The sequence below is a fragment of the Bubalus kerabau genome, chromosome 6, assembly GCF_029407905.1.
Source record: "Bubalus kerabau isolate K-KA32 ecotype Philippines breed swamp buffalo chromosome 6, PCC_UOA_SB_1v2, whole genome shotgun sequence".
Lineage (NCBI taxonomy): Eukaryota > Metazoa > Chordata > Mammalia > Artiodactyla > Bovidae > Bubalus > Bubalus kerabau.
Window position 1 is genome coordinate 17,308,903 of NC_073629.1, and position 17,333 is coordinate 17,326,235.

General features: G+C 54.9%; 1 protein-coding gene across 2 annotated transcripts; it reads right to left on the minus strand.

Annotated features, from left to right (window-relative positions):
* Window positions 1-1,649: 1,649 nt before the first annotated feature.
* Window positions 1,650-15,560, minus strand: NPR1 (natriuretic peptide receptor 1). Of its 2 annotated transcripts, XM_055584225.1 has the most exons (22): window positions 14,455-15,560; window positions 13,576-13,775; window positions 13,052-13,165; window positions 12,506-12,641; window positions 12,048-12,139; window positions 11,320-11,455; window positions 10,868-10,952; window positions 9,866-9,986; window positions 9,212-9,286; window positions 8,977-9,054; window positions 8,469-8,573; window positions 8,145-8,216; window positions 7,881-8,037; window positions 7,450-7,605; window positions 7,041-7,209; window positions 5,942-6,088; window positions 5,733-5,856; window positions 5,507-5,575; window positions 4,847-5,021; window positions 4,517-4,615; window positions 3,043-3,134; window positions 1,650-2,890 (listed from the first exon to the last, which is right to left on the minus strand). In XM_055584225.1, exons 1-22 carry the CDS (start codon window positions 15,164-15,166, stop codon window positions 2,828-2,830), a joined length of 3,177 nt encoding a protein of 1,058 aa, XP_055440200.1. In that variant the 5' UTR covers window positions 15,167-15,560; the 3' UTR covers window positions 1,650-2,827. The 2 variants fall into 2 exon arrangements, with proteins under 2 accessions (XP_055440200.1, XP_055440201.1); XM_055584226.1 differs by lacking the exon at window positions 8,469-8,573.
* Window positions 15,561-17,333: the final 1,773 nt, after the last annotated feature.

Here is a 17,333-nt window from a genome sequence, read left to right on the forward strand (position 1 = left end):
GGCGCTACCGCTTGCCTCAGACCCTACCCGCCTACAAGCCCCCCCACCTCCCCTCAGTAATGGCTTTCCCAGTCCTTCCTGGCTTCGGGGGCCTAACTCCGGAAGGAAATCTCCTCAGTTCCAGTGAAAGTTCTCGAGCTACTGAAGTCATCGACTCCCTTGGCCTGTCTTCACACCCACTCCCCCCAGCCCCCTCCCCTCCAAGTGCCCGCAGCGGAGCCAGGCTGCCCCGGAAGGATCTGACCGGCAATTTCCTACAATTGTCTGACTGGGGCTCCTCAGTCTATCAGCTCCCCGCTTCCCTCCCCACCTCATCTCTTGCAGTCTCCCCTCCCCAAAGCCCCAGTCTCCTGGATATCCCAACCTCCACCCTGATCTGACTTCTTAGGCCCCACAGTTCTCTTTAGCATTTCCTCTCTCTTCTAGGATTGTCACTACCCTGGGGGAGGTGGAATGGGGGTTTGGGAGTCAACATGGCCACCAGGGCCCATCAGGAAGTTGGATGTGCTGCCGTGTTACCAAGGCAACCACCCTTCTGTGTTAGGCCTTCCCAGAGCTATTTGTCCCCAGCTGAGGAGGGTGAGGACTTGACTGTGTTAGGTTCCTCTCCCAATAAATCAAATCTGACTGAGGCCAAAAATGGTGGGCAGGGAGCACAGGATATTCTAGAAGGCTCATTAGACAAGGGAGGACAATTTATCCTTTCTTCAGCCACTTGTGTATCAAGGAGCGCTGTCTCCAAGGCAGACCTCCAAGCTCTCCCTGGACCATCCTGACCTCCAGTGCCGCTGGGCGTGGACTCCAGGAAGAGGCTTGCAGAGGTCGGAGGAGGGGCCTGTCTGCACTTGATGGATGGTACTGAAGAAATGTCTGGCACTTTCTTTCCCCATGGGGGAGGTGAAACTGCAGCCACCTCTCCCCCGCATTCACATTCCTGCCTGCCTGCTCAGGAAGGGGGTGGGGTGGGTGGCCAGAGCAGGGAAAGGAGGGCCCTTAGCCCCACTGAGAGTTATAAACTATCACTCACATTTGCCTGCACTGTCAGGGGAATGGATGGGCAGGTGGACAATTCCCACATTTCAACTGAGGTAAAAGGGGATCCCTATGTTCCCACCCCACCCTCCTTCTTGGCTCCCAGACGTCCTGGGGCAGGTGCCAGGACTGCCCATTCAGTCTGCACTCATTATATTCTTACTGTATGCTGGCCATTGGGTAATAGAGCAAATAAACAGAGATCTCAAAGTGTAGTCCACAGATTCTATGAGCCCCCAAGATCCTTTCAGGGGCTGTTGCTCAGTCAGTCAGTTCAGTCATGTCCAACTCTTTGCAACAACATGGACTGTAGCCTGCTTGGCTCTTCTGTCCATGGAATTCTCCAGGCAAGAATACTGGAGTGGGTTGCCATTTCCTTCTCCATTTCAGGGGATGGATGAGGTCAAAAAGATTTTCATGGGAATTCTCTGACAGTGCAGTGGTTAGGATTTGGTGTTTTCACTGCTGTGGCCTGGGTTCAAGCCCTAGTCGAAGAAGTAGGATCCTGCAAACTGCGCAGCATTGCCAAAAAAAAAAAAAAAAAAAAAGTTTTTTTCCCCCATAATCCTACTAATTATGTGCTATTTTACCATTTTTGGCTGCACCGAGCAGCACACAGAATCTTAGTTCCCTGACCAGGGATGAAACCTGTGCCCCTGCATCAAGAGCGTGGAGTCTTAACCACTGGATTTCCAGGGAAGTTTTTTATTTACCTTATTGACTGTGTTGTTATGTGCACTGATAAGGCTGGTGTCTTAGCATAAATCAAGGCAGTAGCACCAAACCAGTCATTGTAATCTTCAAAAAAAAAAAAAACAAAAACAAAAGCCAGTTTCTCTCAAGAATGTCTTTGATAAAGCAGTAAAAAATTAACATGTGATGGGTTTATTAAAGTTATTTTAAATGAGTTAATAAAGACTTGTTTTCATTTCTAATACAGAATATATCGATAAATATAACCCACATGAAAGCTCTTTGGGGCCCTCAGTAGTTCTGAAGGGTGTAAACAGATCCTGAGACCAACAGAGTGAGCACTGCTGGGGTCACTCACAGGCTGTTACACTGGTTCCTCAAACTTGAAGGGAACTTGCTCACATATTAAATTGCCAGCTTGAGAAACGTCTTATTTAAAGCTGAGGGTAGAGAATATGGTTGTGTTTCTTGGCAACCCTGGCTCGAGAAAGGACACTGTCACTGGAATAAAGACTTTAATGATCTCCACTCACAGGAGAAGCAAGGCGTGCAAGCCCACAGCCCTCTGTACTTCCCTTTCTCCCCTATGTGCTGAATATCTTGTGTTGGGTCATGGGGGATTCAGGGTGCTTGTGGCCCATGTGGGCTAGGCCCAGATGTGGGCTTCCCCCAGCCCCTAGATTCATGTTTAGTCCCTTCTCCTATTCCCACTCAGGGGGCTCTTCCCACCCCCCCCTCCCATAATAGTCACAGTGGGCACAGGGAGGGGCAGGAGGATTCAGGAATCCACATCCCACCTTGGCCTGGGCTGGGATAGGGTGGACAGTGAGTGTGTGTGCTTACGTGTGTGTGTGTGTGTGTGTGTGTGTTTTCCCTGGGCATGACTGTGAGTTTTGGTCCCGTCCTGTGGGCTCCAAGTTCTCCCCCATACCAGTCCTCTGTCAGAGGTAGTATCTGGTGTCTCCACTGGGGTCAGCACATCTGAGTTATTCAAGCCACTTGTTTGGCAATGTGGGGTTGCTGTGGACGGGCTGATGCTGGCATCTCTCTGTCATCTCCGGCCCAGGGAAGGGGGGAATGGAAGGCCAGGAGGGGACCCAGGTCAACCTCGGGTGCTACTCCCTCGCTCCCCCAGGAGCCAGTAGGTCCGAACTTTGCCTTTGCCCTGGAGGGAAAAAGAGGCCATTGGGGTGGGGAGTGATACATCCACTTTCCCAAATGATGGGAATGGGGATGGTTGCTTGAGAAGGGGCCTAGGGGAAGGTGAGCCCTGCAGGGACCTCAAGGGGTTGTGAGGGCAGGGACTTTCTTTTCTACCTTCATTTCTACATCCCCTCGAAGCTCCAGCTCGAAACCACCAAACTCCTCCAGGACAGCCTTGGTTTCAGAAGATAAGTGGATCTTCAGGGCTGGGTAGGATAAGGGAGGAGAAGGGAGACGAGAGATGCAAGAGTTGGGAGCAGGAGACTGGGGGCCGTGGGGCTAGAAAGATGCTCTCCCACCTTCCTTTAGCCCTGAAAGCCTCCTAATTCAGAGTCCCACCCATTCCACATGGTGTCTGACCACACAGGCCTTGCCCTAAGAATTTCAGAGCTGTGTTGTCCACCACGATAGCCACTAGTCACATGTGGCTATTTAAATTGCAATTAAAATGAAATACAGTTAAAATGCAATAAATAAATAAAATGCAGTGCCTCAGAGGCTACCATATTGGACAACACAGCTTATAGTAGAATGTAGAGGTCAAGGGCTCAGACACTGGAGCCTGCACTGCCTAGTTCGAACCCGAGCTTGGACACTCGGCTGGGGAAGTAATATTAACTCTCTGTGCCTCATTTTCCTTGTCTACAAAATGCTGAGAGTAACAGGACCCATCTCAAAGTTTTCTTGTGTGGATTAAACTTAATGTTATTCATAAAGTATTTTAAAAGAAACTGGCACTTAGGAGGCACTGTACAATTGGTTGCTATCATCGTTTTTTAACTCAGCACTCGCACATTAGGGTTGAAGAAGCCCAGGCCTTGGAGAGGAGATCTGCGCAGGCTGCTGAGGTCAGGCCCAGGCCTCCTGACTACTGTTCCCCGCAGCCCTTCCTTGACTCCCTAGCAAACTGGTCTAGGTCATCTTAGTATTCCAGGGCCTGGTATTCAGTAGTTGCTCAATAAATGGTGACTGAATTGAATTGTGTTGACTACAGCAGGAAGCAGATCAACAGGAAGCAAGCCTAAGGGAAGAGCTGGGAGCAAGCATTTATCAGATACTCATTGTGTTCCAGGGGCTGTGCTGTGTTTTTTATAACCCCAAGACATCATCATTTTAAAGACAAACAGCTGAAGCTCAGACAAGCTGAACAACTATTACATGCTAGTCATGTTATATGACTTTCTCAAATAACTCTTCTGAGGTAGATGTTTAATTCTCATTTTCCAGATAAGGAAAACCGGGGTTCAGGGAGGTGTAGCAAATTGACATGAAACATCAGTTGTAGAACTGAGATTCACACCCAAGTGGGCTGCTCTGAAGCCCTCTTGACCACACCCAAGAGGGCCCTAAAGGTAAGATTCCTGCTGGAAACTGTCAGACGTTGGTCTGCAAAGACTTTTCTGTCTTTTGGCAAAGGGAGCAGCTGGGACCTGCGTCTCTGATTAGACTCAAGGTGACCTGGCCAGGTTGAACCCTTATGAGATGGCAACTCAGGAAGAGAGAGAACAGGGAGTGGAAGGCATCCGCTGCCAGGCGGGCAACTACAGACCCCCTGCCCTCCCTGTCCCACCCTGGGGACCCAGAGTACCTTCCCCATTAGACTCCATTCGTGAGGCAGTGTTGACTGTGTCCCCAAAGAGACAGTACCGGGGCATCTTCAGCCCCACCACGCCGGCACACACGGGTCCTGAAGGGAGTGGAAGCCCATGAGTTCAGGAGAGTAGGTGGGAGGAATGGAGGGTGACCTAGGTGGGGCCAGAGGGTGAGGCTAGGGTAGGGTGCCCCAGGAGAGGCAGCAGGTGGGATCTGTGGTCGGTGGGAGCCCAGGGGTGTGTGTAGGAGGAGGTGTAGGTGTATGCGCGTGTATAGGGAGAACTGGAGAGCGTTGGGGCTGGTCTCCCATCTTTCGCGGCCTCACCCGTGTGGATGCCGATGCGCAGGCGCAGCTGCTCCTGGGGCCGGTGGCGGATGCGGAAGGAGCGGACCGCGTCCAGCAGCGCAAGGGCCATGCGGGCCACCTCGCGGGCGTGCAGCCTCCCGTTCCGCACCGGGAGCCCGGACACCACCATGTAGGCGTCACCAATGGTCTCCACCTGTGAGAGTCGCGAGAGAGAGCAGGACCTGAGGGCTCCAACTTTCTCTTCCCAGTGTGGGCCGTCACCCAGAGGGCACTGGCTCCTAGTCCACCCGTCTACCAGCCATTGTGTTTGCTCATCCTCCATGCTCCTCCCGGTTTTTCTGGCGGTTCCTGCGTCTCCCTGTGACACCTCCTCGTTACACTGTCTTTGCTCACGTCCCTTGGTCTTCTTTCTCTCTTCTTTTTTTTTTTTTAGTTCTACCTGTTTATTGCCATCTCCCTCCACCCACCTCATGCGCGCATGCTCAGTCACGTGACCCCATGGACTGCCGCCCACCAGGCTCCTCTGTCCATGGACTTTTCCAGGCAAGAATACTAGAGTGGGTTGCCATTTCCCTCTTCAGGGTAGTCTTCTCTCTTAAGGCTCTATGTCATTCTACCCTTCACTTTTCTGTAACCCTGTCCACAACTGTCTGCCTGTTCCTTCCCATCTTTACTCACCTTGTATACGTCAAAATTGTCTATGACAGCATCAAAGCAAGTGTACAGGTCGTTGAGAAGGGTCACCACCTGGAAGAAAAGAGAATCCACAAGGGGTGAGGAGTAAGGGACCCCACCTGGGCTCAGGTGGAAAATGCAGACCCAGAAGGCAGACCTGTGAGATGGAGATGAGAAGCCAGCACAGCACACCTGGCTGCTCTCACACCTGTAGCTGTGCCTGACTCACCTGCATGGGCGTGCTCTCTGCTGATAGGGCTGTGAAACCCACGATGTCACTGAAGTAGATGGTGACGCTGTCAAAGGCTTCGGCCTGGACCGTCTCCCCGCGCTTCAGCTGCTCAGCCACTGAGCTGAGGGGTCAGGGACGGGGCAGGATCAGAAGATGAGCCGGGGGCCAGAGCAGGGCTGGCGGGGGCACCAAGCACAGGCACTCACTGAGGCAGAATCTGGTAGAGCAGGGCCTCGGCCTTGCGCTTCTCCTCCAGGTAGGCCTGGGTCCGCTCCTCCACCAGCTCCTCCAGGTTGTTGGCGTACTGCTCCATGCGTGACAGCAGGTTGTCCAGGATGTTGCTGCTGTTCTCCCTGGGGAGGGGGGTGGTGGAGGGGGTGGTGGTGAGGGGGAGCAGCATGCCCAACCCTGCAGTGCCCACCCCAGGCTCTCACCCTACCCAGACTTAAGTTAGCTTATACTGCAGCAGAGTCCCTGGAGACGGTCAGGGTTGGGGGGCACAGCAGGATGGGAGTGCAGGGGAAGAGGGTAGGAAGAAAGTCCAACTCATCCCTGAGTCCCCAGGGTCAAGTGTGAAGCTTCAGACGTATTGGCTCTTTTGCTCATTTTGTTGAACACAAGTAGGCTAGAAGGAGGTGGAGGAGATAGAGTGCTTCCCAGGTGGTGCTAGTGATAAAGAACCCATGTGCCAATGCAGGAGACCCAGGAGACGAGGGTTCGATCCCTGGGTCGGGAAGATCCCCTGGAGGAGGGCATGGCAACCCACTCCAGTATTCTTGCCTGGGAAATCCCAAGGACAGAGGAGCCTGGCAGGCTGTATAGTCCATAGGATCTCAAAAGAGTCAGACACGACTGAAGTGACCTAGCACACATGCGCACAGAGGAGGTAGAGAGGAACAGGGATCAATTGAGAAGAGAGTGAGGGCACAGACTAGCTAAGGGGTGTGCCTGGGGGACTGGCCCCCACAGAGTAACTGGGAAAGGGGATCAATGGGTGGATGGGAGCTCCCAGGGAGGACAGAGAGGCAAAGGGAGGAGGTTGAAGGCCATTTACTCTGCTTACCAGTGAAGACTGTGGAGAAGGGGCCAGGGAGGAGACTGGTATGAAAAGTGGGTGGCTGTGGGGATAACTGGGTCCTCCGGTATTCACAAAGGGGGCTGCGGGGCTGTGGTGGGCTGGAGCAGGATATGTCTGGGGAACTGTGCATGGGCTCTGCCACCACAGGGATAAGACTTAAGTGTGGGATACACGGTGGCTGCCGTGGGTGGAGGAGGCTGGGACGACCCAGAACTAACGCCAGCGACCTGTTAAATTTTCGCAACATCAGGCGGATCTGCTGGAAGGGCGGCCGCTCCTGTGGGTCCTCGGCCCAGCAGCGCTGCATCAACTGCCCCAGTTCCTCCAGGTGACTCTGCAGGGCCAGGGAGGGCCGGAAGGGGGGCTGCTCGCCCCGAGTCACACGCTCGATGATCTCTGTGTGGTGGGGGGAGAGAGGATGAGAGATGGGTTCAGCCTGGGGCCTGTTGAGTAACCAGGTGGGGAAGCCCAGGACCAGGGCAAGGGCCAGGGAAGCCCTGTAGGGACCTGGGCCAACCGTGCTCAGGGTCACTGGCTACAGTGTGGGAGAAGGGGGCAGCGTTGCCAGGGTTTCCTCTCTCTGGAGCTGGGGTCAGTGGAGTGGGGCAGCATTAGGGGAAAGTGTGGTCCACTCACCTTTGGGACTGAGGTCCAAACCTTCCACGTGGAAGGCGCCGCTCCTCAGGGCAATCTCCTGAAGGATGATCCCAAAGCTGTACACATCACCAGGCTGGGAACCCCGGGCAGGGGGCGAGGCCATTCGCAGGAGCTCAGGGGCTGTCCACAACTTTTCTGGGGGTCAGAGGTCAGGAGTCACAGGGTGAAGGGCCCCAAAGCTAAGGGGTGACGGGAAACAAGGATGTGGCTAGGCTGATCTGGAGACAAAACGGGGTGCTAGAGCTAGAAGGGGCTTGAGACGACTTCGTCTGACTCGGCTTTCTACTGATGATGAATTGAACTGGGAGTCAGGAAAGGTGGGCCCAAGCCCATCGCAGGCCAGGGCATCAGTCTCCCCATCGGGTTGTGCTGGTCGTAGGGGTTAGGGGTCAGAGTCATGCGGGGCTCACTGGCATAGAGGGTGTGTCCTTGCTCTGGCTCTGGATCCCTGAAGCTCTCCAGCCCGTAATCGGTGATCTTGAGCACAAAGCGCCCGTCTACCACACAGTTGGATGACTTGAGGTTCCCATGGGAGCAAATGGCTCCATTGTGTAAGAACAGCATACCCTGGGAAGTTCCGGGAGGCAGGGGTCTGAGTGGGACCTCCAACCAGGGCCAGAGAAGAGGCCCGCCTGGCCCCTCACCCCATACCCAGTGGGGTCTTCCCGGCCTACCTTGACAATGTCATTGGTGAGCGAGTACCGGAACATCCAGTCCAGAGTGATGCTCTCATTCTCCAGGATGTCCTGCAGGGCAGTGAGAGTCAGCCCTGTACCCTGCACGCGCCCCCAGGAGGAGGAGTGCAGGGGTCCCGCTGACATAAACTGGCAGAACGAACAAAACTTCGTATTTACTCTAGTGCCACCACCCTCCCCCACTTCCATTTTACAGATGGGGAAAATAAAGGTCAGAAAAAAGGAGAGGCTTGCCCTTATGGTCAGTCAAGGGCGGACTCAGGGCTGGACCCAGGTGTCCTGACACTCCCTTGTCACCCTCACCTGTAGGCTCCCACGGGGACAGTACTCTGTGAGGATACAGATGTTGGGGGGATCAGTGCAGGCTCCCACAAACCTGGTCAAGTGTTCGTTTTGTACATCCCGCATCTGCAGGTGAGAGCCAGCATCAGAGCCTGGCAGAGATCTCACTCCTCACCAAATTGCCCCTACCCTCAGGGACCCCTCACTCTTCCTAAGTCCCGATGTATTCTCTCCAGACATTCTATGAGCTTCCCGTGATTCCCACTCCTGTTCGAAAGAACCTGTCCCCAGAATCTGCTCCCTACTCCCTCTGCTTCCTAAGCCCATCCAGCGGAGCCCCTAGGAAATCTCCAGTAGCCCTTCTCCCATCTGTGATTCTACTCACAATGTGCAAGGGCCCCTCCCACGGCTCTAGGGCCCACCCTTTCCTAGGATACCCTGAGGTCCGTCCATGCTGCTTCTGTGGGCCAACCTCCCTGTATCCCCAGATTCTTCCCCAGGCCGCTGCCTCCCTCCCTCCGCACATTACATGCTTCAGCTCAAACAGGACTTCCCGTGTCAGCTCAATGCGTTTCCGGTTCACACGTTTCACAGCCACGAGGTTGCCCTGAGCAAGGAGTGGAGGTGGTCACTGTGAGGAAAGAGCCCAGCACTGGGAACCCCACTGCTCTGACAGCCCACCGCTGCCCTAGGACCCTCCCCAGTCCTTCATCAGAGCACAGCCCTGTCCCATCCGGACGACCAGTGGTCTTACCCAGACTTACCTTATAATACGCTGTCTTGGCAAAGATTTGGAGTTGGCCCTCTGTGGTCAGTAGGGAGCCATAATTGGAGCCTCTCTGAAGGGGTGGAGTGCAGGAGGGATGGTCAGCCAGGGGGCCTAGTTCTCCATCCTGGCTGGCTGAGCTCTGCTCTTCACTACCCTGCCTCATCCTGTCACCCTACGTCAGCTCAGTGTGTGGAATTTCAGCTCATCCTGAAATCCTCATTTATTTACTTTTTAGAAAACAAAATTTATTGGAGTGTAGTTGCTTTACAGGGTTGTGTCGGTCTCTGCTGTACAGCAAAGTGAGTCAAATGTATGTACGCATCTGTCCCTTCTTTTTTAGATTTCTTTCCCATTTAGGTCACCACAGAGCATTGACTAGAAGTTCCCTGTGTTATACAGTAGGTTCTCATTATTTACTTTAAAAACAAATGTATTTTCACATATGCTATCACTGACCTGTGAGGCAGGCTCTGTGGATGCAATCATTATCTGAGATGGTCTCAGAGAGGGTATGTGACTTGCCCAAGGTCACATAGCAAGTGAAGGCAGAGCTGGGACGAGAACCTTGCTCTCTACCCTAACTCGTCAGGTGCTGCCCCTGTACCCGTTCCCAGCTCAGCCCCCTTCCCCCCGCTAGTGGAGCTCTTACCCCGCTCAGGGTCAGCCGGCTGCCTGCACTCCGGAGATGCCTCTCAAGGCTACTGGGCTGCAGGTCCTCCCAGCGCACTCGCCACAGCTCTGAGGCCAGTTCCTTCTCCAGCTGCATCTTCCTGGGGCACGAAACCTGCACCTGAGCCCACGTCTGAGCCCCTGACCCAGGGCGGGGGTACTCAGCAGCCCCTCCTCAGAGCCCTGGGATCTCTGCAGGAGCTGAGAGATGGGTGGGGCAGTTACAGCCTCTCGGCTCCGAATCAGGAGGCTTGGGTGAAATTCTGCCTCACTGGGGACCTTGAGGTAGTCATTTCTCTTCTCTGAGTCTCATGTTCATGTCTAAAAGTCCTCATGTGGAAACTGGGGATATTGACGTTTATTTCAAAGCATTGTTATAAGAATGAAAAGAAAGGTGTGTGGAAGTGCCTGGCACACAATTTATGCTCAACCAGCCCTGATTTTCTTCTCTCCCTCCTTGCTTCCCTCTGTCATCAACTTTTCCTGCACCTGTCAGCCTCCCACCAGAAGGCAGGAGTGAGTCTTCTTTCTCTCTTCTCTGCTCTGGGTGCAGCCCCTGGTACATGGCCAAGCCATCATCCTTGCTCAGCTAATATGGGTCCAACACATTGCTTCCCATCTGGTCTGTACAAACAGGAAGGGAGGATAGACCAGCCTCAGCCCAGAACCCACATACTATGATGCTCCAACAGATCTGCTCCTTCTTGGATCTCCCAGATCCTCCTTGGCCACTCCTATCGCTGGTCCCTCCTCAAGTCTCCTGCATTGGCAGGTGGGTTCTTTACCACTAGCACCACCTGGGAAGCCCTTTCCCCTCCTTCTTCGTTGTAGGGCTTTTTAGTATCTTTTCTCCCCCATCTCCCTGGGCCTTGCTGTGCTGTCCCTACACCCCTCCCTCTCCACTCTTGGTCCCTGCCACCTCCTCTGCTACTGGTTCTCTGGGCCTTCCAGCCTCAGTCACCACCCTCATCCCCAGGCTCACCTGTATATGAAGAAGGAGACGATCAGGATACTGAGAAGGGAGAGGCTCCCCACCAAAGCCAGCACCTCCAGGGTGGAGAAGTGGTCTACAGAGGAGGACCGAGTTGTAGCAAGAGAGATGTGAGACAGACATTGGAGAGGAGAAAGAAGAACTTTTTTATATATAATTTTTTTTTTGGCCGCACTGCATGGCATGCAGGCTCCTCTCCTGACTGGGATTTGAACCCATGCCTAAACTGGAAGCATGGAGTTCTAATCACTGGACTGCCAGGGAAGTCCCAGAACTTTTTAATATTTAATCAATGAACTCAGATAGTGGATGAAGGGACAAAAAAGGCAGGCAGAGTCTCTGCGGGAAACCCTCAGTGCCAGAGAGCAGCACCTCTTCGACTCCCTGAACAGGAAGCATGCAGTGTCTCCAGAATGGAGGCCAGGAAGGCAAGGGGCAGTCACCTTGGTTGCAGGCTGGGTCCTCATTGTCAAAGCCACACTTGGGGACATCGGGAGGTGGATACCCCAGGGGCCAGTTCAGTTTGCACCCTGACATGGTCACCAGTTCTTGGGAAGTCCCATTGAAGTTCAGAACAACCTGTGGGGGGGCAGGAGTGGTGGGTGGGCAAGGGCCCTTGGTGAGGCCTCCTGTCTAGGGTAGCAGCCCTTCCCCTCACCTACCCCGTCTCCGCTGCCAGACTGTCTGCACTGTCAGCAGCTCACTGAGCCCCTGGCATGACTGGATACAGACAGCCTCATACCTACGCCCCATGTTATCAGAATGGACAAACTTGAAAGTGACTTAAGCGCTTCCATATTCTATATAGAATCACAGGCCCACACTCAGGAAGTTTGTAATCTGGGATTGAAGCACCCAGAAAATAGGAAAAGGCAGTGTTTTCAGTCCACATTCCCAAGCCTAAACCATATACTCCTCCTTCTGAATATAGCCTGTCTCTGCTGGAAGGGGATCCTGCCTACCTTCAGAGACATGGGGCTTGCTGAGGGCAGGGCTGTGTTCCCTTCTTACACATGGGGCTCCCCAAGGACAACACCTGAGTCCCTATCATTCTGGTTGTTCCTCCAGATTGGCTGGATCGCTTTTATCCAGGGTTCGCTCTTATGCAGGGAGGTAGGAAGGTGAGATGTCACTCCCAGTTGGCACTGCCTTCTTGGGGGCACAACCTTACCCTGAAGGCACCAGTGTTAGGATCCATATCCCAGAGGGAGAAGTCGGTCTCCCGGTCTCCATTGCTGTCCATTTTCAGGTATCCTGTCACACCTGGGGGTATGGAGGATGATGAATGTGTTTTGAGAGTGGAAGTTCAGGGACTCCAGACCTCATCTCTATCTTTTGATCTTGTCTGTCTTGCCCTCCGAATATATATATATATATATATATATATATATATATATATATATAATAAAAGAGACAGACGTGTCATCAGCAGGAATGATTAGTATTGGGCACTTAAGAAGACTTCTTGATGCCTCTAGGGAGATGGGGAAGAAAGCCTAAAGGCAGCTTGGAGGAGAGGAAGAGACTGGTGTGTGTAAGTGACTACCTGCACTGCAGGCCTAGAGGCTTCCTGTTGCCTCCTGCCTGGGGCCCCAGGGTAGCCCATTCCTGCCACCTGTAGTCCCTGACCTTGGAAGCTTCGGTTCCACATCCGCTGAGTGATGCCCTCCCCATCAGTGACAGCTCCCCCGTGTGCTAGAGTCTCCGTCACCGCCTGGATGTAGAGCAGGAGCCCATCGTGGAAGGATGCTGGGATGGTGTTCACCTGCAGGGGCAGGTAGAGCTGGGCTGCTGGGGGGAAGTATGAGGGGTGCAGAGTGGGGTGCTGTGGGGCAGGGAATGGGAGGTAATGGGAACTTGAAAGAGGATGGGCACAAACAATGCCAGCCATGTACAGACAGAGAGATTTCACTACTTATAAGACACATCTGTGTACACCTGCTAGGCACGTGGGGCAGGACGTATCGTCCTCATTTTACTGATAAAGATTTGAGGTTCAGAGGGTTGAACAGTTGTCAGTGCCGCCCTCCATCATCAGGAGAGACGGGGGAGCAAAGGGAAGGGAAAGAAGGGCAGGCCTGGGGAGAGGAGGGAGGCTGAGAAAGCAGGGCAGAGACCAGCAGAGGGCTGTGGAGTGGAGATTCGGGGCCCACATCACCCAGGACCCCCTCCTACCAGGCCATCCTCCATGGTGAAGTTGAACTGCTCAAGGGCCAAGCGTTTTAGCTTCTGTAGGAATTCCAAGTACTCGGGATTATCCGGCTCTTTATATGTAATGATTTTGGCAGCCTGAGGAGGAGTCAGTGGAGAGGGGAGAGCTGGTTGGATGCTGACTCTGGTCCTCCCTGTACCCTGAGTGCCCACCTCCCAGAGTTGCACCTCTGCTTAGCTCAAGGTCAGATTGGACCCCATGTCCTGCATGAGGTGCTGCCTGCATCAAAGCAGGGAATGTCGACGGGATGTGAACATTATCCCGCCTCAAGGGCATTCTCTCATATTTTTAGCCTCCTAGTTCTGAAGTCCTCCGACCCTCTATGTGCCCCTGGCCCCAGCCCCCTGCCCTTCTGTCACCTAACTCCCTACGAGCATCAATAACTTCTTTTCTGGAATCCTTTCAGACACTGAGGCACCCAGAACCCGGAAACTATGTGCCAGCAACCCAGAGCCCCACAGCCTGGGCTTCCAAGCTGAACCCTCACCCGAAAGGCCTGGTGGGCACTGACATCCTGCCCATCTCCTCTCTCCCAGGGCCTGCGGGGAGCAAGGCCGTGTGCACCTTGCAGGCTTTGCCCAAAGAGGTCCAGGTGGAAGAAAACATAGTCGTTCCCACTCAGGCCAGCTTCCAGGGCCAGAAGCATGAGGGCTCTGAAGGTATCCGGTGAGCTGCAGATGTAGATAACTGGGGAGAGAGAGAAGCCAGGGAAGCCAGGGTGTCAGGGAATGGAGGAGAAACTGAAGCTGGCGGGCCCAGGGGAGGAAGTTGAGACCCTGTGGTGGTTAAGTGGAACTCCTGGCTCAGTCTAGGCTAAGCAGGAGAAAGCCGAGGGAGAAGGTGGTGGGAGGGGGAGGAGGAAGGAGGCCAGATAGGGAGAGCAGGAATGGTGGAGCTGAAGGTGGGGAAGGTGAGGTGTGGAGCAGGGAGAGCAGAGGAGGGCCACCTGGAGAGGGGACTGGAAGACGAGAGGGCATATGGGAGCTCCGGGAGGAGAAGCTGGAGCAGGGAAGGAGGCTGCTGGGAAAAGACGGAAAATGGGGGAGAAAAAGAGGGCTAGGAACTAAGCCGGGGCCCCACTAAGTGTCAAGGTGGTAGCTGGAGGCCTTTTTTTACCTCTGTTAACTCCGGAGGAATCGGTGGGAAGGAGGCGAGGGAGTGGGGAGGTGAGAATACAGGCGAGCCTAGGAAGAAGAGAGGGGGCCATGGAGAAAGACAGGGAAATAGAAACTCAGAGGTGGACGGGGCGGAGGAGGCCGAGGCAGGAATGAAGGGCCCAGAGGAGGAGACGTTTGGTGCAGACGGGAGAGAGTCCCGGGGAGGGCCTGGAGGTAAAGCGGACAGGCGGGTGTGTCCTGCCTCTCACCTCGGCCTTTACGCCGCACGGTGCGCAGCAGCATGGTGTAGTGGTCGCGGTCTCCTTCGGCGAATTCCAGGTGGTCCACCGTGATGTTGAGGCGGTCGCGAACCCGCATGTACAGCCCCTCCACCACGAAGAAGCAGGGCTGGTCGTCACCGGGTTGGTAGGCGTAGAGCACGAGCGCCTGGCGCTCCCAGCCCAGCCGTCGGTGCAGCGCCGCCACGAAGTCGCCCAGCTTGGCGTGGCTAGGTCCCGCGCGGGTGGTCAGCGCGTACTCGTCCTTGGCTCCGAAGCCCACGGCTGGGGCGCCGGCGGTCAGCAGCGGCACCCGCCAGTGCGCGGTGAAGCGGCCCACGGGGGCGGCGGCGTACACGCAGCCGGGGCCCAGGAACACCGCGGGGCTGTGCTCCCACTTGAGGTCCACGGCGGCCAGGGGCGCGGCGGTGTCGGAGCAGACGCCCAGCGCGCTCTCACTGCTGCCCAGCACCGTGCGGACTGTCCAACCCGGCAGCAGGTCCGGCCTCGCCTTCACCCGGGCCAGGGCCAGCTCCACCGCCGGTCCCACGCGCGCCCAAGACCACGGGTACGAGGTGTTGGTCAGAGGCAGCACCACGGCCACAGTCAGGTTGCCAGCGTAGCTGCCCGGGAGCAGTAGCAACGGCGGCAGGAGCAGAAGCAGGCGCAGGCGGGCGCCGGAGGGGCGCCCGGGGCGCGGCATGGCCTCAGCGGGCACCGTGGTGGGCGAGCGCTCCCACCATGGCCTCAAGCGTCCACTCCGGCTGAGCGGACGGTACGGGCACCGGGAGCGCCCCTGTGGGAGGGAGGAGGGGCGAAGCGGGGGCGCTCACCCCGGAGCACGCTGCCCCCTCTAGCTGCGACAGTCCGCGCCTGGAGCGCCAGGGGCGCGCGACCTAGGGGTGTGCCCAGGGCTCTGCGAAGCAGGTGGGTGCGAGGAGAGCGCGGGGGCCGAGAGGACCCGAGTGTGAACCACAGGGTGTCTGTGTGTATGTTAGGAGAGAGAAAAAGAGAGCGTGAGCGAGCGCTCTGTGGAGAAGGATGGGAGAGAGGGCTCTAGGGAGGAAAAGGGGAGTGTGTTTGTGTGTGTGCGTGAGCGCTTGGCTCAGGGAGTGTGCCAGAAGGGGCGTCCGGCCGGCCCAAGTCTCCTACAGTCCGAGGGGAACTGGGGAGGACCCAAGCCAAGCTCCGAACCCTCCCTCCCGGCCGCTTCCCCTCCCAGACTCCGAGACCGTAGAACCAAGCCTGGATCTTTAACTCCTTCCTCCCCGTCCCCAAGTCGTGGACTCTCCGCGCCTCTCAACCCGCACGGTTTCCTCTAGATCCTCTTCCCGCTTCTCGGCGGGCCAAATGTGTTTCTCCTCCGAGAAGCGGTACTCGCAGAAGGGGCTCCCTCACGGGGATGGGAAGAACAGAGATGTATGGAAGTAACAGAGTGCCTCTTGCGCCCCACCTTGTCCCTCTCCTCCTCCTGGCTCCGTCTCGGGAAGAAAGAGGTGCAGGTTTGGGATCTTAGCCGGAGAAGGTGTGAGTGTTTGGGTGTCAGGTTGTGGGGCAGGAGGGTGACGGTTTTTGGAAAAGAAATTAAAGTAGTCCAGGGTCCCGCGACCACTCTATCTAGGATGTCACCCACCCCCCAGCTTCCAGACTGAGCGGATTAGTGGAGAAAAAGGGCCAGGTGGAAGGGCGGAGTTAACTCTTTAGTTCCCAAAAGGCCGAAGGAACGGGAGGGAGAGGTGGTGGGTGGCCGCTGAAACCAAGAGGTGTGACCTCGGGGCCGCTACGGGCGTGTGCGTTTGGTTTGTCTTAAAGAGGATTATTAAAGTGAGATTTGTCGGGACAGTGGCAGACAGTGTTGGAAATGACAAGCGGAGGCGTATACTGGGGAGTGTTTGGGGGGCCCTTGACGGCTGGGCCGGGGGCAGGACAGCTGTGGAATCAGTCTGCTCCCTAGTGGCCAGAAGAAGTCATTGGCGGTATTGCGCGCCAACCTCTGAAAACTTCTGCCTCAGTTCAGTTCGGATCAGTCGCTCAGGACCAAAGATCAGCAAACTTCTGCACTGTAGACTTTCAAAGGACCTAGTACATATTAAGCACCAACTAGATGCTGAAGGCATAAATATGAAGATTCTCTCTGTGTATATTTGTCCTTGTTGTTGTTCAGTCACTAAGTCATGTCCCAGTGTTTGCCACCCCAGGGACTGAAGCACGCCAGACTCCTCTGTCCTTGACTATTTCCTGTCCATTGAGTCGGTGATGCTATCTAACCATCTCATCTTCTGCCACCTCCTTCTTTTTACTTTGTCTTTCCCAGCATCAGAGTCTTTCCTAGTGAGTAGGCTCTTCACATCAGGTGGCCAAAGTACTGGAGCCTCAGCTTCAGGCCCTCCAATGAAAATTCAGGGTTGCTTTCCTTTAGGATTGACTGGCTTGATCTTCTTGCTGTCCAGTGGGCTCTCAAGAGTGTTCTCCAGCACCACGGTCTGAAAGCATCTGTTCTTCAGCGCTCAGCCTTCCTTATGCGCCAACTCTCACATCCATACATGACTACTGGAAAAACCATAATGTTGACTATATGGACCTTTGTTGGCAAAGTAATGTCTGCTTTTTAATGTGCTGTCTAGGTTTCATAGCTTTCCTTCCAAGGAGTAAGTGTCTTAATTTCATGGCTGCAGTCATTGTCCGCAGTGATTTTGGAGCCCAAGAAAATAAAATCTTCCACTGTTTCCACTTTTTCCCCTTCTATTTGCCATGATGTGATGGGACCAGTTGCCATGATCTTAGTTTTAATCATGTTGAGTTTTAAGCCAACTTTTTCACTCTCCTCTTTCACCCTCAGCAAGAGGTTCTTTAGTTCCTCTTCACTTCCT